Source organism: Dipodomys spectabilis, unplaced genomic scaffold (genome assembly GCF_019054845.1).
Source record: "Dipodomys spectabilis isolate Male_0828 unplaced genomic scaffold, ASM1905484v1 ptg000360l, whole genome shotgun sequence".
NCBI classification, from domain to species: Eukaryota; Metazoa; Chordata; class Mammalia; order Rodentia; family Heteromyidae; genus Dipodomys; species Dipodomys spectabilis.
The window spans coordinates 1,437,675-1,462,217 of NW_024871037.1; the positions used below are offsets into that span (position 1 = coordinate 1,437,675).

General features: G+C 50.9%; 2 protein-coding genes and 1 long non-coding RNA gene across 4 annotated transcripts in view; 2 read left to right on the forward strand and 1 right to left on the reverse strand.

The window, feature by feature from the left end:
• Smarcc1 (SWI/SNF related, matrix associated, actin dependent regulator of chromatin subfamily c member 1) overlaps window positions 1-2,923 on the forward strand; it is a 101,551-nt gene extending 98,628 nt beyond the window's left edge. Inside the window, exon 28 of the mRNA XM_042665919.1 lies at window positions 1,125-2,923. Coding sequence (XP_042521853.1) covers window positions 1,125-1,216 — 92 coding nt within the window. The 3' untranslated portion in view covers window positions 1,217-2,923. The remainder of the gene's footprint in view (window positions 1-1,124) is intronic.
• LOC122095605 lies at window positions 2,837-11,998 on the reverse strand. The gene is made up of 3 exons (XR_006145180.1): window positions 11,986-11,998; window positions 11,928-11,933; window positions 2,837-3,032 (listed from the first exon to the last, which is right to left on the reverse strand). It is a non-coding gene; the product is annotated as an uncharacterized LOC122095605 (long non-coding RNA).
• Cspg5 (chondroitin sulfate proteoglycan 5) lies at window positions 9,176-24,543 on the forward strand. 2 transcript variants are annotated; one of them, XM_042665920.1, is made up of 5 exons: window positions 9,176-9,275; window positions 10,188-11,304; window positions 16,918-17,106; window positions 20,801-20,957; window positions 24,071-24,543. In XM_042665920.1, the coding sequence occupies exons 1-5, from the start codon at window positions 9,176-9,178 to the stop codon at window positions 24,230-24,232; spliced, it is 1,725 nt and encodes a 574-aa protein (XP_042521854.1). In that variant the 3' UTR covers window positions 24,233-24,543. The 2 variants fall into 2 exon arrangements, with proteins under 2 accessions (XP_042521854.1, XP_042521855.1); XM_042665921.1 differs by having other exon boundaries at window positions 20,801-20,876.

Consider the following 24,543-nt stretch of genomic DNA (forward strand, 5'->3'; position numbering starts at 1 on the left):
TTCTGGCAAGATCTAGAAACTTGTAAAACCTCTAGATTAAATAATCTCTAGGGTTCCTTTGTACACTAAAGCAGCTCAAGTTGAAATGGAAAAGGGCTCTACACACTCACACTAATTGTTCCCTTCAGGACTTGACCTAGTTTCGTTCAGAAATCCATGGATTGCAGTTCAGGAGTTGTGAGGGACTCCCCTGACTCCAGCTTGTCAGCATCTCCTCTGTGAAGTCCTGGCGCTGGCAGAAACAGTTAACCAGCAAAAACTAATTAATAATCTAGTTTCTGGCCAGCTAGGTTACATTTATACTGTGATAAAAAGAAAAAGAAGTCAGCTCTACATGGTTCCTGACACCAGAAATGCTCGCTGGTCTGGAGGCTGAGATGGGAAGATCTTGGTTCCAGGCCAGCCCCAGCATAGCTGCGAACTCCTTCTCACCTAGTAGACACCATCTCAACAATTAAAAAGCAGACCAAGATGGTATGCACCTTTCACAAGACCTGATCTTATACCAAAGCAAGCTGGGTACAATTGGCTTGCACAGATGGTCGAAACTACTCAGGAGGCTGAGATCTGAGCATCATGGTTCACAGCCAGCCCAGACAGGAAAGTTCATGAGACTAACGAAACCAAAAGGGGCTGGAGGGCATAGCTCCAGTGGCAAGAGCCTGCTAGCAAGCACAAGGCTCTGAGTATAGACCCCAGTACCACCAATTAAAAAAAAAGAACTTGACCAGCACTGAGTCTATTATTCAACTGCAAAAAATACAATTAGCAGAGAGCACTCTTAGAGTACACTGACATCAAAATCCATTGGCGTTCTGAAAGGGACTATAGTGACGCTTGGAGTGGGCTTTGGGGGAGGACAGGGTGGATTCAGACACCCCATCTTTTGGGAAGATGAGGGTAAGTAATAAATGAGCAGTGACCACATAGACTTCAGTGGCAGCAGGGCCTCATGGCAATCATGGCCAGCTTGCTTTGGCATTTTAATGTAGACAGGCCTCACTGCAACCTCTCTATCTAGGCTTCCCACCATAAATAGTTTCCTGTGTCCTTTTGCACTGAGTGGGCTTCCCCAAGCACCTTGCATTTCTAGCAGTAACAAGTTACTTTGGATGTCTTTGCAGATCCCCCTCCACCACAACAACAACCACCGCCACCTGCAGATGGGGTCCCTCCACCTCCTGCTCCCGGTCCACCAGCCTCGGTCACTCCTTAGCCTGGAAGATTCAGGGAGCCCACCACCAGCTGGAGTGGGGCTGACAAGACTTGGGTTTCTCAACTTCCTTGGGTTTCTTTCAGGATTTTTCTTCTGGCATCCCCAAGCACATGTCCCACTCTTTTTTTTTTTGCCCCCCTCTTTGAGCCCTGATGTGTCAGCTCCTCAGCTGACACTCAAGGCAAAGCCTGTGGCGACCATGTGCTCTGGCTATCCTAAAATCACCTGCGTCTCCCCTGTTCTGGTGGGGCCCCGTGTCGGCAGTTTTACCTGCAGGTCTCCTGTCGATGTTAGTATTCTCTTGTCTTTTGTCACTTTTTCTCTCCCACAGTTTGTTGCTTTGTCTCTTATGCTTCTATAGATAATACTCTGTAATTATTTTTTTTTTCCCCTGTTAGGATCCTTTGAAAGGAAAGCATCCTAAGTTAACAGGAACCAAAAATGGTGATGGGCAGAAGGAGCTAGCCACAGGGGGCACACCTTAAAAGGCATTAAAAGTGACCTTATTTCTGCTTATCTGAGCTAAGAATGGTGCTGCTGGTGAAGTTTCCTGAGATTTTTGCCACACATAAATGCACCAGAATTTACGAGGGGGGGAGGGGAAGGAAGGACTGCCCCATTGATTTATTCACACATGAGGAATGTGAACACCTCATCCTGCCTGGCGGAACATCCCGCTTTAACTAGTGTGTAGTAGAGGAGAGCCCAAGCGTTAGAACATATGGACTCGTCCAGGCCCACTGCTTCTGGTTTTCTAGGCAGAGAATTTTCTGGACTGGAGGGAGGAGGGTGTTTGGCTTTTTGAGGGCAGTTTGAGCTTTGAAGGATGGGATTTGGGGTGGCAACACTTAGCTCCTAGACTAGCTAGGAAAGTTTCAGGAGTCTGGGACAATGTCATCCATCCTCATCTCCCATGTTCCCCATCATCGTCCCCTTCCCCCCCCCTCCCGCCCCCATGAATCTAGCCTACTACATTCACTGCTATGTATGTGTTGTTGGGGGTTTTTTCCTCTCAAAAAAAAAAAAAGGAAAAAAAAAGTAGATAGTGATAATAACTTTTTGTAGCTCATGGAAATTGGTTAGAATGGCTGGGGGTGGTACCCAAGTCCCTAAACTACCTCTTGCAGTAGCCAGGGTGAACGGAATTTCTAGAAGCGGTACTTTCGGTTCCGGATGGGATTAGAAAAAGTGAGCAAGACTCTCACCCTCCCATGGGTACTCCCTTCCCTCTCAGATCTCATAATCCACTGTCACAGGGTTGTCACGGAGGTTCTAAGGGTACCAACAACCTCACTTGGATGCATCATGCTTTAAGGTTTGGGGTGCTAGGGCTGAAAGAGTGGGGTGCCATTCCAGAGGAAGATCCACTCCACACACACACACACACAAAAAAAAAAAAGCCTTAATTTGAGTCCCAGTCTTCCCCTGCTGATGAGTGACTTTGAGAGTTTCTAGTTTTCTCTTCCTGTCCTTCCCTCCTGTCTGTCCTTCCACTAGTAGTTAAAGGGTATTTGGGGCAAAGCTTGTTTCCAAAGGATCTGGCTTCACTTCACATTCTTAAGTGGCAGTTTTATTATTTAAAATGCAAAGGTTTTAGGACATCTTTTAGGTATCTTTTTCTAAATGTTTTCTAAAGCTTTACATATAAGACGGTATAGGGAGGTGTTTTTGTAAACACCTTAGAGCTTCTTCCCTTAATATTAGGATGCAAAAAAGTAAAACCACAATTGAGATTTGCCTTTCAAAAATCCTCAGGTTTGCCTTGAACCAGGTGACCCTGGTCACCCAGAGGACTGGAATATTGGAACCAAGGAGACTTCCAGACTCGGCGGGTGGGGGAGGTGGAAATGAGTTTGTTCCCACTGGAGTTTATTTGCCATGCATTTCCTTCCAGAAAGACCCAGTGCCTTGACAATGGCCGGGCTTATCTCAACTTCGTTCCTGTCTCTCCCACAGGGAACTCCCAACGCTCACCTTTTTTTTTCCCCCTGGAGTCTTAGAAGAATGAAATTCTGGTTCATACTGTGGTCCCTTGTAACCTCAGGTCTTTAATATGATCACTTTCAAATTTAAGAGATCCAGGCGGACATTATTTTTTACTATGCTGGTAATCTACAAAATACCCGAATTCAACAATTGTTACGTTTTAGTGTAAATGGTAACTTTTTTTTTTCTTTTCATGTCTTTAATCTGGTTTCATTCCTGTAATGCAACAACCCAATTTTGTGAGGGGCTGGGGAATAATACGTGGTTTTTGTACAAACCTGTTTCTCGGTGTGTTATTTTGGGAAAATGAGGAGAGGGGGGAAATTTGAAAGGTTGGAGGAAATGGATGAAAGTGGCTTAATCTCTTTTTCACTGAATAAATGAAATGCCAGTTCTGGATTCTAGTCCCATTTTCTGCATTCATACACCAGTTTCCTCACGTACCCCATGAAGAACCTCAATATTTAGAAGTGGCTCCTAAGAACCCTGCATCTGGTGATCATAAAAACCCATTCCTAGAGCTTTATCACCTCTGTTGAAGGGGCTTCTTGGAAACACCCTGTCCCTGTGGATGGATTATCTTCATTTAAGGAGGTCATCTCTCAGTCAGAATGGGTACACAGGTATGTCATGGACTCCTCATTTTATCTCCTATAGACCCTTCCCACAACTTCATTTCCTCTGTGGTTCATGTTTAGGCATGTCACCAGTCTGGTTAAGATCCTTTGAGGGGCTCAGTAGTAGAGTGCTTGCCTTGCATGCATGAGGCCCTGGGTTCAATTCCTTAGCACCACATAAACAGAAAAGGCTGGAAGTGGCGCAGTGCCTCAAGTGGTAGAGCCACGCGCCTTGAGCTGAAGAGCTGAGCGACGGCGCCCGGGCCCAAAGTTGAGATCCCATAAACTACAGGAAAAGAAAAATCCTTTGAGCCTGAAGTTAGGGAACATTGAAGCTGGACTTGAAGTAAACCAGAGAGTATCTAAAGGGAGGGATAAAATTCATCAAATCAACCCAAAGACGTTCTAGAACCAACTACGGCTGAGACCAACCTGCCCTGTTCTGATTCTTGGGGACCTTTAGGGTTAAGAAGTACTCGGTCCCTCTTGCTTCCGCTGGCCTGCCTTATAGAAATGCCCTTCCAGCTTGGGAGCAGCCACATGACCGAGACTGTTAGCTGCCTTTTACTCTTCAGGGGAGGCTCTACCACCTGCCCTGAATACACAACTTTGCAGACCTCAGCAAAATAGCCATACAAATGACAGGAGGAAAACACCCTCCCCACTGTACAGCAACCTAACATGTACCATGCCTTTGCTACTGGATAAGGTGAACGGAGTGGGTGGGGGAGGCACACAACACTGTAAGCACCTTTTGCCCAGGCTGATTTCTGTGCCTGCTTTGGCCCCAACAATGTTGGGACTTCCTCATCCAAAGGGATTTTGGCATGCCTTACTTGAGCTGATTCTGGAGTAGTTACAGGGTCCCCAACAAGCAAATCTCTTGTGCAGACAATCTATTTGTGGCTGTGTTGGCTTGTTACGGTGCTTTCTTCCAACAGGCTTAACTCTGGAGTTAGGAATAGACATTCCAAAGGACTTTCCAAACTGATGGCAAACCCATTACCTAGACAACCACTTCCAGGTTGGTATCCATTTCTGAGATTAGAGCACTGACTTAGTTTAAGAATCCAGGATACCCTGCAGTAAGGAGGCTGTGGTCAACACGAAGGTCCCAGCTCCCTGAGCTCTGTTCTTGAGACAAGTTTAAGCCTAACCCCAACATCTCATCAACCAGAAAATCACAGCAGAGGGTTCCACAGCCCTAAGGTTCTGTGTACTCTTGCTTCAGTTCCCTGTTCTTAACAGATCATAGCATTAACTCTTCGATGTGTGGGCAGGGGAGTGTGCAGGTCTTCCATTGATGCTCCTAACTAACTATGCATCCTGATTCTCTTGTGAGATTAAGAAGCACAATATTAGCCGGGTGCCAGTAGCTCACACCTGTAATCCTAGCTACTCAAGAGACAGATCTGAAGATTGCAGTTTGAAGCCAACCCTGGCAGGAAAGTCCATGAGACTATCTCCAATAGACCACCCAAAAGAAGCTGGAAGTGGCTTTATGGCTCAACATGATAGAGCACTAGCCTTGAACATAGAGAGGCTCATGGACAGAGCCCAGGCCCTGAGTTCAAGCCCAGGACCCGCAAATAATAATAAAGCAAATAATGGTTAATACTAAAAATGCAAAACTAAGAATTGTAATGTTTCATGTCTAAACCCAAGTATGCACTCTTGATAGTGGAGCAGCTCCTCCCCTGCAGGAAGCCTGGTGAAGCCAGTGGCTTTCTAATCCACAGGGATGATAGGCAGTAGCCATCATCCTTGTGCCTGCCTTGGCTTTGGAGGCAAAGCTGCCAAACCCAGTAGGAAACATGAAGAAGCCATTACCACACATCTCTGGTACCCAAATAGACATAGGAATTAGAGGGACATGAGCAGGACCTGTAGAAAATGGTCGTTTCATTCTCTAGTTTCTACTTCTTTTCTCGTCAGCCTCCCAAAATTGTGTGCCCAGAAATAAAATATGACATTCACTTTTAATTCCCCAGTTGGAGAAAGTGGTAACAGAATTTGCCTCCAGGGAAGGAGAAAAATGGAAGATAATCCAACATTTTGTACCATATGCTTGTTGATTTAAAATTTTAAAGGGAAAAAAAAGCTATTCAGGCGGCTGAGAGCTGAGGATCCCAGTTCCAAGCCACTCAGTAAAAAAGTCCCTAACACTTACCTCCAATTAGTCACCAGAAAAGCTGGAAGTAGCTGGGTGCAGGTGGCTCACACCTGTAATCCTAGCGACTCAGGAGGCTGAGATCTGAGGATCAAGGTTCAAAGCCAGACCCGGCAGGAAAAGTCCATGAGACTCATCTCCAATGAACCACCAGAAACAAAGTGGAGCTGTGGCTCAAGTGGTAGAGCCCTCACCTTGAGCTGAAGAACTGAGGGAGTTTTAACATGAGTGGTAGAGATTCTGTCTTCAGAGCATGTACAGATAGGAAGAAACCTAGTTTCTATAGAAACATATAGGAAAGGGAAGAGATGAACCATCCAACATCCACTCTTGATAAATCATCCAAGAGTCAAGGAGAAACAGTAACACCAGGACTGGGAAGGTGGCTCAGTGGTAGAGTGCTTGCCTTGCATACATGAGACCCTGGATTTGATTCCTCAGCACCACATAAGCAGAAAAAGCTGGACTTGGGGGCTGGGAAGGTGGCTCAGTGGTAGAGCGCTTGCCTTGCATGCTCAAGGCCCTGGGTTCGATTCCTCAGCACCACATAAGCAAAAAGAAAAAAGCTGAAAGTGGCGCTGTGGCTCAAGTGGTAGAGCTCTAGCCTTGAGCTGAAGAGCTGAGGGACAGCGCCCAGGCCCAGAGTTCAGGCCCCATGACCAGACCCAAAAAAAAAAAAAAGAAAAAGCTGGACTTGGCACTGTGGCTCAAAGTAGTAGAGCACTAGCCTTGAGGTGAAGAACTGAGGAATAGCACCCAGGCCCAGAGTTCAGACCCCCATGATTGACACACACACAAAAAAAGTAACATATATACAGTGGGAAATGGACTAAATAAGGATGTGTTTGTGGTCTCTGGCTGAGTACAAACTCCTACCTTGTTCTCTGCTTGGAGCAGAGATGTTTTTTTTTCTTCTGTCGGTTGTGGGGCTTGAACTCAGGGAGGGCCTGGGCTCTGTCCCTGTTTGTGCTTAAGGCTAGAGCTTTGAACCACAGCACTGATTCCAGTTTTTTTGGTGATTCATTGGAGATGAGTGCTGGCTTCGAACTTCAATCTTTAGATCTCAGCCTCCTGAGTAGCTAGGATTACAGGGGTGAGCCACTGGTGCCCAGCAGAGGAGGGATTCTTGTTGTTTGCTGTGCTGGTCCTCTGGTTTGAACCAGGGCCTAGGCACTGTCCCTGAGCTTGTTTTGCTCAAGGCTACCACTCTACCACTTGAGCCACAGCTCCATTTCCTACTTTTGTGGTGATTGGTTGAAGAGTTTCATAGGCTTTCCTGCCCATGCTGATTTCCAACCTCCAGCCTCAGATCTCAGCCTCCTGAGTAGCTGGGATTACAGGAGTGAGCCAAGAGCAAGTACTCCCACTGGTATTTTATTTTCCCCGGAGGCAGCACAAGGTCATGAAAAAGAGCCATAGGAAGTTATCCCCTTGAAGCTTAGTGCTCCAGACTGGAATGCTGAGAGGGTGTGGGTAGTTACTGTTCATTGATGCTTTTCTTAGGTCCTACAGAGCCTACTTCCCTACCTGGCACCAGTTGGAGACAGAAATCTACCTGGGCAAGCTGAGCCGACCTCATAGACTGGAACGGTAGGACAAGATCTTAGCTTTTCTGCAGGGAGTTTGCCAGTCATGGAGCTGGGGGTGGGGGGTCACTAGGCTGGGCAAATAGACTGCCAAAGAAATGAAACAACCCATCAAGACACATAGGGTGAGTGTGTGGTGGGGGGAGGCATATTAAAAGATGAAGTCTCTATTCTAGTTGCCTGACCAATGGGAGTCTCTCTCAGACCAGCAGCAGAGTTTGCCCTGGGACTGAGACTTGAACATAATCATTTGGACAGTAAGTTACACATCAAGAGGTAGATAGATGGTAATTTGGCTTGGGGGAGGGGGTTGAGGGGAAGGGAATGTCATAAACTACTGCATCTGCATGCCTCTCCCACAAACAGGTCTCCTAGATCCCCCCACCCGCACCCCCCACACACACACACACTGTGATCAGAAGACAGGTACCCCCTCCCCAAACTAACATTAGCCCAGTCTCGCATTCTCGCATTGACATCTGCCTGCCCTTGGATGGGCATTGGTGGTCCAGGACACCTTAGAGGAAGAAATACATCGCAGGGGGTGGGGGGGGTAGAAAAGGGACCAGAATTAAAGGCCACTCTCCAGGCTCCAGGCTGCCCAGAGGGTCTCCCACATTCACACACACACACACACACACACACACACACACCGTCGATGATGAGCCGTGTGAGATGCGAGCTCTCATGGCTTTGGCTGTGGACGGATTAGACACGATCCGATTAGAGCCTGTGCCCCCCACCCCACCCCACCTTTCCAGGCTCTGCCAATGTCTGCCCCACCCTGGTGGGGACCTCCCCCCAAAGGAACCCTCCCTGCAACACGGGGGGGGGGGTTGGGGTGGGGAGTAGAAGGGGGGGAGGGTTTGGCACAAAAACCCTTTCGGGCTCTTCCAGATTCCATATTGGGGGCTCCACCCCGAGCTTGCAGGTGCTGGGGGGGGGGAGGGAAAAAGGGGGTGTCTGAGCCTACCACGTTTCCCCCCCACACTCCCCGCCCCCATCCTGCCCCCACCCCTGCCTCCATACTCCCCGCGTTGGTGGATGGGTTGTGTTGGGGGGGTGGGGCTCGCCCCTCTCTCCTCCCCTGCGCACCAGGTCTGCAAGCCCTTGCACCTGTCGGCTCAGCGCCTGCCCCCCCCATCCCCGGCCCCCTCCACTCCCGGGGAATACAGCTTCCCCCCCACCCCCCCCCACCCGCAGGCCCCCTGCAGGAAGAAGGAGAGAGGCGGGCGTCCTCGCTACGTGCGGGGTGTGGGGGGGAGGTGGGGGGGGAGGTGGGGGCGGCGCCCAGCGCGGCGGCGGCGGCGGCGGCGCGGGAGGCGGGGAGGCGCGGCGCGCGCGCGGGGACAGCAGCGGACGGCGGCCGGCAGCGGCGGCGGCAGCGGCGGCGGCGGCGGCATGCGGCGGCTCGCGCTGCCCACCTGGGGCTGACTCGAGTCCGAGGGGCGGGCGGCCCGGGGGCCGGCGCGAGGCTGCGGCGCAGCGGGCCGGGCGGAGCGCGGACGGCGGGCGCGGCGGCCTGGAGACCGGGGGGTGGTGGTGGGGGTGGTGGGGGTGTGAAGGGGGGGAGCGCCGCCGCCGCCGCCGCCGCCGCACCATGGGCCGAACCCGGGGTGGGGACCCGGGCCGGGGACCACCCCCGCCGCTGCTGCTGTTTCTGGGGGTCACGTTAGTCTTCACTGCTGGGGCCGTGCCGGGTAGGTAATCGACTGGAATGGGGGGGGAGGATTCGAGGTAAACCCCTCGCGCCCCACCCCGAGCTGGTGGGGTGCAGCGGTGGGTGAAATGTGGGTGACGGTGTGTGGGGGGGGTCCCCCCCTCTCCTGGCTTCACATACAGGTGGAGTCTTGAGAGCTGTGGCCAAGGGGGCGGGGCACCGCCTTGCCCGCCGCCTGGGACCCAGACGGGGAGTTGGGGGGGGGGGGAGAGAAGGGAGGGAAAAGCGAGAGGAGGGGGGGTGCACTGCAGGAGAAAAGGAGGGGTAGCACGGGAGGGTGGGCAGACGGTGGGGGTGCTGCCGGGAGCAGAGCGCGCGGACCACAGGGTGGGATGGGGAGACAGGAGGGGGTGTGGGGAAGGTCTCTGTGGGCGTGGCCTACATGCCGGGGCGTGGTCTTTAGGTTCTGGGCGGGGCCTTATGGGGCGTGGTCTTGCGCGCTGGGCTGGCCTATTCGAGGGCGTGATCTGCACGTGGGGCGTGGTCTTGCGCGCTGGGCTGGCCTATTCGAGGGCGTGATCTGCATGTGGGGCGGGGTCTATTCGGGGCGGGGTCTGGCTGGAGGGGCGGAGCCCGGAGGGTAAGACTTCTGACCCGTCCTCTTCTCCCCCCCCCATCAGAGTTGGGGGCCCTCCTGGGGCTTAGCCTCTCACTCCGCGGGTACTGTCTATCTGTAGCTGGGCTGGAGATGGGGGGGGCAGTGGGAGATGGGGGAGTAACCACGGATTTATGTATATTTCTTTGACGGGGGGGCGGAGCTTAATCTTGGGGCGCGGGACGGTGGGGTTCTGAGAGCCGAGCAGCATTGGTTGCCACTAGGGTGGACGGACTCTCCCCCCGCCCCACCTCCTGGATGCCCTCCCACTCCTGACACCCCCCCTCCCGCCCACAGCGCGCGAATCAGGCAGCGCCATCGAGGCAGAGGAGCTGGGGAAGAGCGGCCTGGCCTGGGCACCGCGTGCCAATGACACGCGGGAAGAGGCTGGGGGAGACAAGACCAGGTGGACGGCGCCTGGCGGCGACCCGGCGGCCGCTGCTGCCGTGGACCCCGGGGTGGGGCCCGAGGAGACACTGGAGGCCTCGGCAGCCGTGACGGGCACAGCCTGGCTGGAGGCAGACAGCCCCGGCCTGGGCGGAGTGATGACCGCAGAGGTGGGCAGTGGCGAGGCCCAGGCCCTTCCAACGACCCTCCAGTCCCCCGATGAGGCCCTCGGGCGATCGACGATGCCCCCGCCCTCCCCTGAGGCCACTGTAGCCCACGGACCACCCTCCCCTACTACTACGGATGGCCGGCTGGGCGCAGGCTCTGAATCCCCCAAGGAGAGCCCCTTGGAGGTTTGGCTGAACCTGGGAGACAGCACACCCGACCCTCAAGAGCCAGACCCCACCCACCCCCTTAAAGGCACCCTAGAGCCCCAACTGCCGTCCGAAATCATTGACATCGACTATTTCGAAGGCCTGGATGGCAGAGATCGTGGTGCAGACCTGGGGAGGTTCCCAGGCTCCCCCGGGGTCTCAGAACCTCACCCCGAGGCTGACGGAGAGACCCCTTCTTGGAGTCTGCTTGACTTATACGATGATTTCACCCCCTTTGATGAATCCGATTTCTACCCCACCACGTCCTTCTATGATGATCTAGAGGAAGAGGAGGAGGAGGAAGAGGAGGAGGACGAAGACAAGGATGCAGTGGGAGGTGGAGACCTGGAAGATGATCGTGACCTTCTGCCCTCTCAGAAGCCCGGGGTGGGGCCTGGTGCAGGCCAGCCCACTAGTCGGTGGCATGCTGTCCCTCCACAGCATACTCTGGGGATGGTCCCTGGTGGCAGCATCGCCCTCAGGCCCCGCCCAGGAGAGCCGGGCAGGGACCTGGCCAGTGAAAATGGCACTGAGTGTCGCAGTGGCTTCGTGAGGCATAATGGCTCCTGTCGGTCAGTGTGTGATCTCTTCCCAAGCTACTGTCACAATGGCGGCCAGTGCTACCTGGTGGAGAACATAGGGGCCTTCTGCAGGTAAGGGTGTGTCAGGCATTTGAGTTGGAGTTTATTAAAAAAAAAGAAGAAGAAAAAATCACCTGAAGAGAGTAGATGGGGGGAGGGAGGGAGGCTGGGAATGTGACTTTAGTGGTAGTGCATGAAGCCCTGGGGTCGATTCCTCAGTACCACTTTAAGCAAAAGCCGGAGGGGGCGCTGTGGCTCAAGTGCTGGTTTTGAGCAAAAGCAAGCTCAGGGACAGTGCCCAGGCCCTGTACCCAGAGATTGTAGATTCCCAAGTCAAGAGAGATTTTATTAGCCACTCTCACACTTATCATCCTAGCTACCCTAGGAGGCTGAGGATCATGGTTTGAAGCCAGTCCAGGGAAAGAAACTCCATGAGACTTATCTTCAGTTAAGCACCAAAGAAGCCAGAAGTGGAGCTGTGACTCGTGATAGATCACTAGCCTTAACCAAAAAAAAAAAAAAAAAGAAAGGAAAAGAAAAGAAAAAAGCTAAGGGACAGTACCCAGGCCCTGAGTTCAAGCCCTAGGACCTGCACAAAACAAAAGAAAGAGATTTTACTCAAAGCCAGGTGTGGTAACATATGACTGTGATCTCTGTTCTGGGCTGGGGATGGAGGGTAGAATTGGGAGGATGACCATTCTCTTATCACTGAGAGAGAGGTTTCTAAGAAATAAGATTTTGTGAGTCCTCTACACATTGTGTCTTCACCCAAATCACTCTATGCAAAAGGCAAGGCTTCTCTGAAGGTTTTAGAAAGAAGCCTTTGTGAGACTGAAGGTTAGTGTGTGCGTGTGCGTGTGTGTGTGTGTGTGTGTGTGTGCACGTGTGCGTGTGTTTTCCTGGAGAATGTTGGCCATGTTCATAAACAGGGCAAGCACTGGGCTGGGAATGTGGCTTAATGGTAGAGTGCTTGCCTAGCATGCATGAAACCCTGGGTTCGATTCCTCAGTACCACATACACAGGAAAAGCCAGAAGTGGTGCTGTGGCTCACATGGTAGAGTGTTAGCCTTGAGCCAAAGCAGCTCAGGGACAGTGCCCAGGCCCTGAGTTCAAGTCCCAGGAATGGCAAAACATAAATAATAAATAAGAAGCAAGCCTGGAAACTCACTCTGGAGGAAGGATGGCTTCTGCAGGCAGCAGGCAGGCTAAAACTGAAGGCAGGAGGTAGGCATGTCAAGTAATAGTGATGACCCTGGAGGAAAAGCCAGAGGAGTGTCCACTTCACAGGAGAAATCAAGCTGGGTCTTTCCTCAAACCTTGTGGATGGGAGGTGTTTCTTCATTATGTATGAAGAAACACGTGTGTGTGTATGTGTGTGTGTGTGTGTGTGTGCTCGTCCCGAGGCTTGAATCAGGGCGTAGGCATCTTTGGCTCAAGGCTAGTTAGTGCTCTACCGTTAGAGCCATAGCACCACTTCCAGATGTTTCTAAATAGTTTGTTAAAGATAAGAGACTCAAAGACTTTCCTGCCCGAGCTGGCTTTGAACCACTCTCCTTAGATCTCAGTCTCCTGAGTAGCTAGGATGACAGGTGTGAGCCACCAGTGCCTAGCGGCTCTTTACTTTCTATTTCCATTGAAGAGTTTAAACATCCCTGAAATGGCCTCAGCCACTATCCTACACCTTGTCAGTGAATACCTGTGTCATCTCACTCACCAGGGAAGTTCTGCTGTCTCCTTGAGAGCATACTGCCTTCTCCTGGAAGGATTGCAAGTCAGAGTTGATCCAGGTGCTGCAAGTGAAGTACTGCACTCAACTCCCCTGAGTCTTATTCCCATTGGTTTTGGGAAGAACATGACTCGTTTTCTGTAGGTTTCTTTTTTTTTTTTGGTCCGGTCGTGGGGCCTGAACTCTGAGCCTGGGTGCTGTCCCTCAGCTCTTCAGCTCAAGGCTAGCACTCTACCACTTGAGCCACAGCACCACTTCCGGCTTTTTTCTTTTTGCTTATGTGGTGCTGAGGAATTGAATCCAGGGCCTCATGCATGCTAGGCAAGCACTCTACCTTAGTAAGCCACCTTCCCAGCCCAATGCTGCTGCTTTCTTTTTTTTTTGTCGGTTGTGGGGCTTAATCTCTGGGCCTGGGCGCTGTCCCTCAGCTCTTCAGCTCAAGGCAAGTGCTCTACCACTTGAGCTACAGTACCACTTCTGGTTTTCTGGTGGTTTATTGGAGATAGGAGTCTCATGGTCTCTCCTGCCCGGGCTGGCTTTGAACCGTGATCCTCAGATCTCAGCCTCCTGAGTAGCTAGGATTACAGAAGTGAGCCACCAGCGCCCAGCTGCTGCTTTCTTTAGAACTATGTGAAGACTAGTTTCATACAGAAAGCCATGAGGCCTGGCTGGCAGCTCATGCCTGTAATTCTAGCTACTGAGGAGACTGAGATCTGAGGATCAAGGTTTGAAGCTAGCCCTAGCCAAGGAAATCCATGAGACTCTGATCTCCGATTAACTACCAGAAAGGCTGGAATTGGAGCTGTGTTTCAAGTGATAGAGTGCTAGCCTTGAGCAAAATAGCTCAGAGGCAGTGCCCAGGCTCTGAATACAAGCACCAAAAAGTAAAAATAAAAAATAGAGAAGGGGGGATAGGAAGGAGGAGGAAGAGGAGGAGGAGGAGGAGGAGGAGGAAGAAGAAAAGGAAGAGGAAGAAGAAGAAGAGGAGCAAGAGGAAGAGGAGGAGGAGGAAGAGGAGAAAGAAGAAGAGAAAGAGGAGGAAGAAGGAATAGAAGGAGGAGGAGCACTGAACGTTGTACCTTTGGCACCGAAGCTGAGTTCCAGTTCTGTTCTATAGATGATCATGATCTGTAGGGTCACTAATACAGGATGTGACCCACACAGTTCTGGTTGGAGTTGTCCAACCATTGCCAAGAATAGGTTCTCTGATTTAGAAATTAAGGCAGGCCAGTGCCCGTGGCTCATACCTGCAATACTAGCTACTCAGGAGGCTGAGATCTGAAGATCAAGGCTCAAAGCCAGGCCAGGCAGGAATGTCTGTGAGACTCTCATCTCCAGTGAACTACCAGAAAACCAGAAGTGGCACTGTGACTCAAGTGGTAGAGTCCTCGCTTTGAGCTGAAGAGCACAGGGACAGTGCCCAGGCCCAGAGTTCAAGTCCCACGACCAAAGAAGCTCAGGGACAATGCCAAGACCCTGAGTTCAAGCCCTAGAACTAGTGAAAAAAGAAAAAGAAAGAAATTTGGAAGACCTTGCCCACTCATTAAGGGCTACCAGAAATTTGAGGGAACTCTGGTTTTACTTCTATCTGGTAAAGTGTAGTAATGTTTACCTTGAAGGATGGAGAATCTCTAATGTAAAATCATCTCATCCTACTGAAGGTCTAGGGGTGTGTGTGCTGTGTGTGTGTGTGTGTGTGTGTGTGTGTGTGTGTGCTGGTTCTAGGTCTTGAACTCAGGGCCTGGGCACTGTCCCTCAGCTCTTCAGCTCAAGGCCAGGGCTCTACCACTTGAGCCACAGCTCCACTTCTGCTGGGGTTTTTTGTTTGTTTTGTTTTTTGTTTTTGTTTTTGGTGGTTAATTAGAGATAAGAGTCTCATGGGCTTTTTTTTTTTTTTTTTGCCCTGGCTGACTTCTAAACATGACACTCAGATCTTATTGAGCCACTAACGCCTGGCTTTTTTTTTTTTTTTTTTTTTTTTTTGCCATTTCTGGGGCTTAAACTCAGGACCTGGGCACTGTCCCTGAGCTTCTCTTGCTTAAGCCTAGCACTCTACCACTTGAGCCACGGCACCATTTCTGTTTTTTCTGTTTAGGTGGCACTGAGGAATCGAACCCAGGGCTTCATGCATGCTAGGCAAGCACTCTACCACTTAAGCCACCTTCCCAGCCCACAAACCTGGCATTTTTAACCTTCCAAGCGAGCGCCCTCATCTGCGTGCAATGTGGAGTCTTTTGCTGGCTCTAGAGAGCTGTAGATGCACCCAGGACCTTCTAGAACTGGCGAGGAACTCCCAAGTGGAAGAGTGTGGTTGTCCTTTTGCTTAATCTGCTGGGCTTTGCTGCTCATGGGGTCCACAGTCTGTATCCACATGCTCGCTCCAGTCCTCCCCGCTTTAGCTGCCCTCCCAAGATCACCTTCCCAGACTCCTGCACCCACTCGGCACACCCAGGCCTGGCCAAAGGCTGGAGAACTATTTTACATTCCACTCACAGGGAACTGCTGAGCTTTTTAGTTACAGACCGCAGTGTGCCTTTGTCTCTGTCACCATGACCCACTGCAGGCGAAAAAACCGATGGGGATGGGGAGGGGGGGGGGAGGGTGGCAGGGGGGAGCTATGGCAGAATTCCTCTAGACCACTAGGTTAAGAGGGCCCCCACTTAGAGAGGGGGGATCCACATTTCCCTAGCAACCTCAAACACTATAATCTTTTCCCCTACCCCCACCCACCCGCCCGTGACTACAGAGGGGTTCGGTTTGGAAAACAAAAGACGAATGATTCCATTGGTGATGTAGAATAGACGATTCTTTGGCTACCTCCCCCCCCCCCCGCCCTCCCTCCCCCCCCCCCGCCCGCCCTCCCCCCCCCCCCCCCCCCCAGCTCTTGGGCCTCTTTCTCTAGTGTGTCATTCACCCTGAGGTTCATGTCCTCTCGCCTTTGCCTGCCACTGTATCCTTCCACATCTTTTCCTCTTTGAAGCAGCCTGGTTCCCATGGAAACAGCAATGTCATTGGAAGAGTTGGAGCCTGGGAATGTCCCCAAGGGCAGAAGAAAGTCACTCCACAAAAGGACGGAGACCCACCCAGAGAGTTGCTTCTCAGTCTGTTTGCTTGATAAGTTCTCCTAGTCAGAGGGCCGCTTGAGGGTCCAAACTTGTGGGGTATGAGGAGAAGGGGAGGCGGCCGAGATAAGAAGAAGATATGCATCCATCTTTAGGTTTTTTTTGTCCTTGTCCGCCAGCTCCTGATTTTTTTTTTTTTTTTTTCAGTGTCTGGTTAACCAGATGAACTAGATAGGATACAAAGTAGCCAGCTCAGCTTTTATGTAGGGTGGATCCTGGGGCTAGTACCCATAGCTCTTGTTTATCCTGAGCCTTCATCTGTCTTTTATCCAGAAAGAGGCCGGGGCAGGCAGAGGACCTGATAGAACCCTGTGGTTGTCTTGCTTGAGGCTGCAGGGCAGAAGATGCAGGTTCCTGTTTGTCTGCAGTCACTCAATAGCCAAATTAAAACTCAGCTGTTGGTCTGGGAATGTAAGGATCACTGTTCGAAGCCAGGCAGGAAAGTCCCTGGGACTCTTACCTCCAATTAACCACTCAGAAAAAGTCAGATGTAAGGCTGGGAATGTGGCTTAGTGATAGAGTGCTTGGCCTAGCATGTATGAAACCTTGGGTTTGATTCCTCAGTACCACCTACACAGAAAAAGCCGGAAGTGGCACTGTGTGGCTCAAGTGGTAGAGTGCTAGCCTTGAGCAAAAGAGGCTCAGGGACACAGTGCCCAGGCCTTGAGTTCAAGCCCCAGGAATGGCCAAAAAAAAAAAAAAAGGATGGGATGAGATCTGTACAGATTAAGGGGTAGACAGTCCCAAGAGCAGGTTGTGGGGGTGAGCATTGGGCTCAAGGACGTGACCCACGCTGCCTGCCCCATCCCCTCCGTCTCTCTATGGTATTGCTGCAGGTGTAACACACAGGACTACATCTGGCACAAAGGGACGCGCTGTGAGTCGGTCATCACTGATTTCCAGGTGATGTGTGTGGCCGTCGGCTCGGCCGCCCTCGTGCTGCTCTTGCTCTTCATGATGACCGTGTTCTTTGCCAAGAAGCTCTACCTGCTCAAGACAGAGAACACCAAGCTCCGCAGGACCAGGTGAGGCGTGGCCATCTGACATCGCTGGGTGGAAGGTACCCACCGACCTCTGACCCCAGGAACTTAATCATGAAGGTTTCTGGCACCTGATGCCTACCTACCACTAGCCCTTTTTTGTTCATGCTAAACATTCACTCCCAAGCCGGGCACTGGTGGTTCACGCCTGTCATCCTGGCTACTCAGGAGGCTGAGATCTGAGGATTGTGGTTTGAAGCCAGCCTAGAAAGAAAAAAAGTCCATGAACTCTGATCTCCATTTAAGTAGCAGAGTGCTGACCTTGAGCAGACAAAGCTAAAGGGTAGTGCCCAGGCCATGAGTACCAAGACTCAGTACAAGCACCAAAAAGAAAAAGTAAAAGCAAAGAATCTCATTTCAGCAACTGCTTCGACAGCCATGCCTTCGTGGGCATCTGAGAGTCAGCCCGCACTTCCCATTAGATATCTGCTTCCAACAGTCTCGTGTGACTTATACACTATGAGAAAAACCACTCTTGGGTTTGTGGGGGGGGATGTATGTGTGTGTGCACTGTGTGTGTGGTGTTTAGCTTTTTGGTTTTGTTTTGGATTTTTTTTCCCTTGGTGATTGTCCTGGGGCTTGAACTCAGGGCCTGGGCGCTGTCCCTCAGCTCTTCAGCTCAAGGCGAGCGCTCTACCACTTGAGCTACAGCACCACTTCCGGTTTTCTGGTGGTTTATTGGAGATAGGAGTCTCAAGGTCTTTCCTGCCCGGGCTGGCTTTGAACCTCAATCCTCAGATCTCAGCCTCCTGAGTAGCTAGGATGACAGGCGTGAGCCACCAGCGCCCGGCATAATCATTCTTATCACTAAGACAAAGAAAAGTCTTTTTAATGGAGCTGGGAAGGTGGCTCAGTGGTAGAGTGCTTGCCTTGCATGCATGAGGCCCTGGGTTCGATTCCTCAGCACCACATAAGCAGAAAAAGCTGGAAGTGGCGCTGTGGCTCAAGTGGTAGAGCATTGGCCTTGAGCTGAAGAGCTGAGGGACAGTGCCCAGACCCAGAGTTCAGGCCTCATGACCGACGAAAAAAGAGAAAGAGAGAGAGAGAGAAAGGTCTTTTTAATATGTCATTGAAGTCCCAAAAAGGGGATAGAAGCTGGGCATCGGTAGTTCATACCTATAATCCTAGCAACTCAGGAGGCTGAGATCTAAAGACCGTAGTTCAAAGCCAGCCCAAGCAAGAAAGACTATGGGAATTTTTTTTTTGTCAGTCATGAGGCTTGAACTCAGGGTCTGGGCGCTGTCCCTGAGCTTTTCTGATCAAGGCTAGCACTCTACCACTTTGAGCCACAGCGCCACTTCTGATTTTCTGGTGATTAATTGGAGATAAAGAATCTCACAGGTTTTCCTGACTGGGCTGGCTTTGAACCGTGATCCTCAGATCTCAGCCTCCTGTGTAGCTATGATTACCAGCACCCGGCTCCATAAGACTCTTATCTCCAATTAACCACCAAAATTTAAAAAGCCAAAAGTCGAGCTGTGGCTCAAGTGGTAGAACACCAACCTTGGAGCACCAAAGCTCAGGGACAGGGTCCATCCAGGCCCTGAGTTGAAGCCCAGAGAGAGAGAGAGAGAGACTGGACCTCAGATTCCTTAGGACCCAAGAGACAATTTAAGCAGTGCTGACCCCAACTTCTCTTTCAGCCCGTTGCCCCCATTAATTCCCCCTGGCCTTCATGCTACAGAGCATGTGACCGAAGGACTTTTTCCCGGGTCCTGGGAAAAAAAAAACAAAACACCATCTGTTGCTCGTGGGTTATGTAGACTCATGCAATGTGCAGACGCAGGCAGCTGCGCAGCCTTTCAACGAAGCACCATTGTGCCTGTGCGTTGAGGCGAGGGTTTATCTGCACACGTGATGACTCCGGAGAGACCCCATCCAGGACCCTGGGCTCCTCATTTCGAGCCTACTGTGAGGGGGTGGGGATGCAGAGGGCAGGAGGAAGAGACCATCTAAATCAGGGCACCAATGGGGAGCGGCAGCTTTCCGGGGAAGTGTGGAGGAGGAGCATCAGCCTCTTCCAAAGATGGGTCATCAATGTAGATCTTCTTCATCTGTTTGTTTGGGGTTTTTTTTTTTTGGTTAGCTGTGGGGCTTGAACTCAAGACCTGGGCACTGTCCATGAGCCTCTTTGTGCTCAAGGCTAGTGTTTTACCACTTGAGCCACAGCACCACTTCCAGCTTTTTCTGTGTATGTGGTGCTGAGGAATCGAACCCAGGGCTTCATGCATGCAAGGCAAGCACTCTACCACTGAGCTACCTTCCCAGCCATTTTTTTTTTTTTTTTGGTCGATTGTGGGCCTTGAACTCTGGGCTTGGGTGCTGTCTTTGAGCTCTTCAGCTCAAGATGAGCGCTCTACCACTTGAGCCACAGCACCACTTCTAGTTTTTCTGGTGGTTCAATGGAGATAAGAATCTCACAGACTTTCCCATTGGGCTGGCTTTGAACCATGATCCTCAGAGCTCAGCCTCCTGAGTGGCTAGGATTACAGGCGTGAGCTACAGGCACCTAGCTCATCTATTTTTTTCATAAAAATGACTCCATATGGGCAGGGAATGTGGCTTGGTGGTAGAGTTCTTGCCTTGCATGGATGAGGCCCTGGATTTGATTCCTTGGTACCACATAAACATAAAATTAATAAAATAAAAGGAAAAATAACCATTAAAATTATTTTATTTTTTAAAGAAGAGTCAGCCCGGCACCAGGGGCTCACGCCTGTCATCCTAGCTACTCAGGGGGCTGAGATCTGAGGATCACGGTTCAAAGCCAGCCCGGACAGGGAGGGCCGTGAAACTCTTATCTCCAATAAATCACTAGAAAACCGGAAGTAATGTTGTGGCTTAAGCAGTAGAGCACTCACCTTGAGCTGAAGAGCACAGGGACAGTGCCCAGGCCCAGAGTTCAAGCCCCACAATCAACAACAACAACAAAAAAAGAGTCTCATGGGGAAAAAAGAAATTGCTTGGTCACTCATACCTTGTCATCCTAGCTACTCAAGAGGCTGAGATGTGAAGATCGCAATTCAAAGCTAACCTAGGCAGAAGAGTTCCATGTGGTAGAGTGCTAGGTCACCTTGAGCCAAAAAGTTCAGAAACAGCACCCAGGCCCTGAGTTCAAACCCTGGGACTGGCATATACACACACACAAATCCTGAGCCAGGTTACTGCACCGAGAATGCTAATACGTGCTCACAGCTGAGACTTCTGCAGTTTTATTGATTCTACCATGCACATTTTTTTACGCACATATTAACATCTCTGAAATTGGATTGTGTCTTGCAATATCTGGCATTTTACCATCACTGTCATCCAGATGGTCGTCATGATGCAGTGGTAATTGCCTTGCATGTACAAAACACGGTCATAGCTGTTCATATCGTTGTCAGCTTTTCTTTCTTTCTTTCTTTTTTTGGTCTAGTTGTGGGGCCTAAACTCTGGGCCTGGGCGCTGTCCCTCAGCTCTTCAGCTCAAGGCGAGCGCTCTACCACTTGAGCCACAGCGCCACTTCAGGTTTTCTGGTGGTTCATGGGAGATCAGAGTCTCACGGACTTTCTTGCCCAGGCTGGCTTTGAACCATGATCCTCAGATCTCAGCCTCCTGAGGAGCCAGTGTTCTAGGCTTGAGCCACCATGTACCTGCTCATCTCACCAATGTTTCCTCTCCTCTTCCGTCCTACCAGCAAATTTCGGACTCCATCCGAGCTTCACAACGATAACTTCTCCCTCTCCACCATAGCAGAGGGCTCTCACCCAAACGTAAGGAAACTTTGCGACACTCCCTGTATCTCCTCCCCCCCTGCCCGTGCCTTGGCTCACTATGATAACGTTGTCTGTCAGGTAACTTGCCTTTCTTCACATCTCCCCTAATGCATGCCGTCCCAGCCCTCCCCACCTCACCCCTGCCCACACACTTGGGCTGTTTCACAGTACAGAAATTCCGTTGCTTTGGGGGTTAGCTCAGGACCTCTGTGGGGATGGGGGGGGGGGGACGGGATGGAGGGGGGAGATGGGGGAGTTGTCCTGTCTCTGACCAGCAGAGTTACAGGTAGTTGAGGTCTTTTTCTAAGATGACTGGTGATTTTTTTATTTTATTATATTTTATTGTTTGTTGGCTCTGGGGCTTGAACTCAGGGCCTGGGTGCTGTCCCAAAACCAGAAGTGGCGCTGTGGCTCAAGTGGTTGAGCACTAGCCTTGAGCCAAAGAAGCTCAGGGACAGTGCCCACACCCTGAATTCAAGCCCCAGGACTGGCAAAAACAAAACCAGCCTGGGCAGAGAAATTCAAGGGCCTTATATCTACTGAACCAGCAAAGTACTTGCAGGAGCTCAGGGGCAGGACTCAAGCGGTAAAGCACCAGCTATGAGAGAGCGTAAGGTGTGCGCATGCTCTCTCTCACACACAGGAAAAATAGATCTGCTGTTTGGGGATGTGGATGATGTCCACAGCCCTCCACTGGCCCCCCTCAGGTCTGCACCTTCGCCACTGTGAGTGGCTGAGCAGCCTGCCCTGGACGGAGACCTCAGGAGACTGGTGAGGGCAGACAGAGGAAGCCGAGCCAGCTCCCGTGCACCTGGTGAACAAAGTCACCTGCAACCCATGCACAACCTGCCCAACCCCCTCCCTCAAGCTGCCCATTTCTTCCTTATAATAGCAGCTATGGAAGGAATCCGGGGGATCCCTGGGCCCTCTAAAGATTTGACAGGCCTAAAGATCTGATCAGGGTGTGTGCATGTGTGTGTGTGTGTGTGTGTGTGTGTGTGTGTGTGTGTGTGCCTGTCTGTCTATCTGTCTGTCTGTGTCTATGTGTGTCTGTGCCAGTCTCAGGCTTGTACTCCAGGCTGGGCTTTTTCAGTCAAGCCTACGTCTCTACCACGTTGAACCACAGCTCTACTTCCGGTTTTCTGGTGGTTTACTGAAGAGTCTCAGGGATGTTCAAAGCCCCGACTGGCTTTGAACTGTGATCCTCAGATCTCAGCCTCCTGAGTAGTTAGTATTGCAGGTGTGAGCCTTCAGTGCCTGGCTTTACATTCGTCTATTCCCTGGACATTATGGAGCCATTTAGTGCCACCCCCTCTCTCTCTCTTTCTCTCACTCTTTTCCCCGTTCTGGGGCTTGAACTCAGGGCCTGGGCACTGTGTCCCTGAGCTTCTTTTGCTCAAGGCTAACACTCTACCCCTTGAGCCACTGCGCCACTTCCGGCTTTTTCTGTGTATGTGGTACTGAGGAATCGAACCCAGGGCTTCCTGCATGCTAGGCAAGCACTCTACCACCCTAGCCACCTTCCCAGCCCATCCTTTAGTGCTTTTTCACTTCATTTCAATCTTTCTTACTTGCCCTCCCTGCACTTACACGTGTGTGGTTGCCTCCTTCCCATAGAGCTTTGCATCTGGACTCCAGGCCTGCATCTGTCTTACCCGAGGGTAATGAGGTACCCATATGGCTGGGACAGAGCACTGGGAAAGGAGCCCACAGTGGTTTCCAGGACCTATGGCAGATGTCAATCCTACTCCCTCCTGACTAGGAATATCTTGCCAAGCCAAAAGCAATGGGGCCCTCTACTGTGGGATTCAACGACCTTGAGTCTGATAGGCTGGATTCTAGAGGAGACACTGGCAGGTTGGTGGGGGCGGAGGAAATCTCTGTCTTCGCCTAGCTACTCCTCCACCTGTTCCCTTTGTGGGCACTCTGCTTGCCCAGGAGCCCTGTATTTTTGTTTTGTTTTGCTTTGTTGCTGGTCTTGGGGCTTAAACTCAGGGCCTGGGTGCTTTCCCTGAGCCTGTCTATGCTCAAGGCTAATGTTTTACCACTTTCAGCCACAGTTCCACTTCTGGTTTTTGGTGGTTCATTGGCAAGAAGAATCTCACAGACTTTCTTGCCCCGAGTCTGGCTTCCAACCACGATCCTCTGATCTCAGCCTCCTGAGTAGCTAGGATGACAGGTGTGAGCCACCAGCCCTGGGCTTGCTTCCCCGCCCCCCCCCCCCCACCCCCGTCCCCTTTTGTTGATCATGGGGGTTGAACTCAGGGCCCAGATGCTGTCCCAGAGCTTATTTGCTCAAGGCTAGCACTCTACCACTTGGAGCCACAGCTCCACTTTCTGTTTTCTGGTGATTCATTGGAGATAAGAGCCTCACAGACTTTCCTGATACGCTACGATGACAGGCATGAGCCACCAGTACCTGGTTCTGGCCACTACTTTTGTAAGAACTACTTTCCTATCAAGAACCTTCTAATAAGCAGGGTGCTTGTGGCTCACGCCTCTTATCCTAGCTACTGAGGAGGCTGAGCTGTGAGGATCATGGTTCAAAACCAGCCCAGGTAGGAAAGTCTGTGAGACTCTTCTCTCCAAGGAACTAGCAAAACCAGGGAGTGGAAATGTAGTTGAAGTGGTAAAGTGCTTTGAGGGGAACACATGGGGCTCTGAGTTCACACACACACGCACACACACAACACACAAAACAGTACCTGAAGAAACACCTTAGCAGATAGATATTCATTGTTGCTGCTGTTTTGTTGTTATTGGTGATGGTGGTGGTGGTGGTGGTAGTGGTGTGTGTGTGTGTGTGTAAGCATGCGCGTGTGTGCACACACACATGCATTCCAGTCCTGAGGCTTGAACTCAGATCTGGGCACTGTCCTTGAGCTTTAGTGTTCAAGGCTCTCAAGCTACCACTTGAGCCACAGTTCCTGCTTTTTGCTGGTTAATTGAAGCTAAGTGTCTCACGATCATTCCTGCCCAGGCTGGTTTTGAACCTCGATCCTTAGATCTCAGCCTCCTGAGTAGCTAGGATGACAGGTGTGAGCCACTGGTGCCCAGCTTACTTTTGGTTTTCTTTAAACCTTTGAGGTTTTCTGCTTCGTTCAACTAGACAGAAAAACTTGAGAGAATTATTTGATTGTTCTACCCATTGTCTCTATTCCTCTTTCCCCCCAACTTGTCTCCTCTTCTAGGATGACCCTGGTGCTCCCCACAAAATCCAGGAAGTCCTCAAGTCCTGTCTGAAAGAGGAGGAGCCCTTTAACATCCAGAACTCCATGTCACCCAAACTTGAGGGTGGCAAAGAGGACCAGGCTGACTTGGAGGTGAACTGTCTCCAGAATAATTTAACCTAAAGCAGAACAAGAAGAGAGGAAGGGGGTGGGGTGGGGACAGGGAAGGAAAGGAATTTCCCCTTGTACAGAGTCTATTTCTTGTAACCATTTGTTAAACTCTTTTTTCTTTTTTTTTTCTGATCTCATGGCATGCTTTGATGTATTTTGTACAGGAGGGGGAAACACTTAAAATAAGCAAAGGAACTGAACAGAATTGCATACATTGGATGTTTTGTCTGTACATTGCTACTGCTGTGATTTCTAAACCTACGCTGTTATATTCAACTGACTTTTTTTTTTTGTACTTTGACCCACCTTTTTTTGGAATACCA

Bases quoted from the DNA above. Each gene is read 5' to 3' on its own strand.
- Cspg5 (XM_042665920.1), top strand. From the start codon at position 9,176: ATGGGCCGAACCCGGGGTGGGGACCCGGGCCGGGGACCACCCCCGCCG. The intron at 17,107-20,800 runs GTGAGGCGTGGC...CCGTCCTACCAG, and splicing joins ACCAAGCTCCGCAGGACCAG to CAAATTTCGGACTCCATCCG. The intron at 20,958-24,070 runs GTAACTTGCCTT...CTCCTCTTCTAG, and splicing joins ATGATAACGTTGTCTGTCAG to GATGACCCTGGTGCTCCCCA.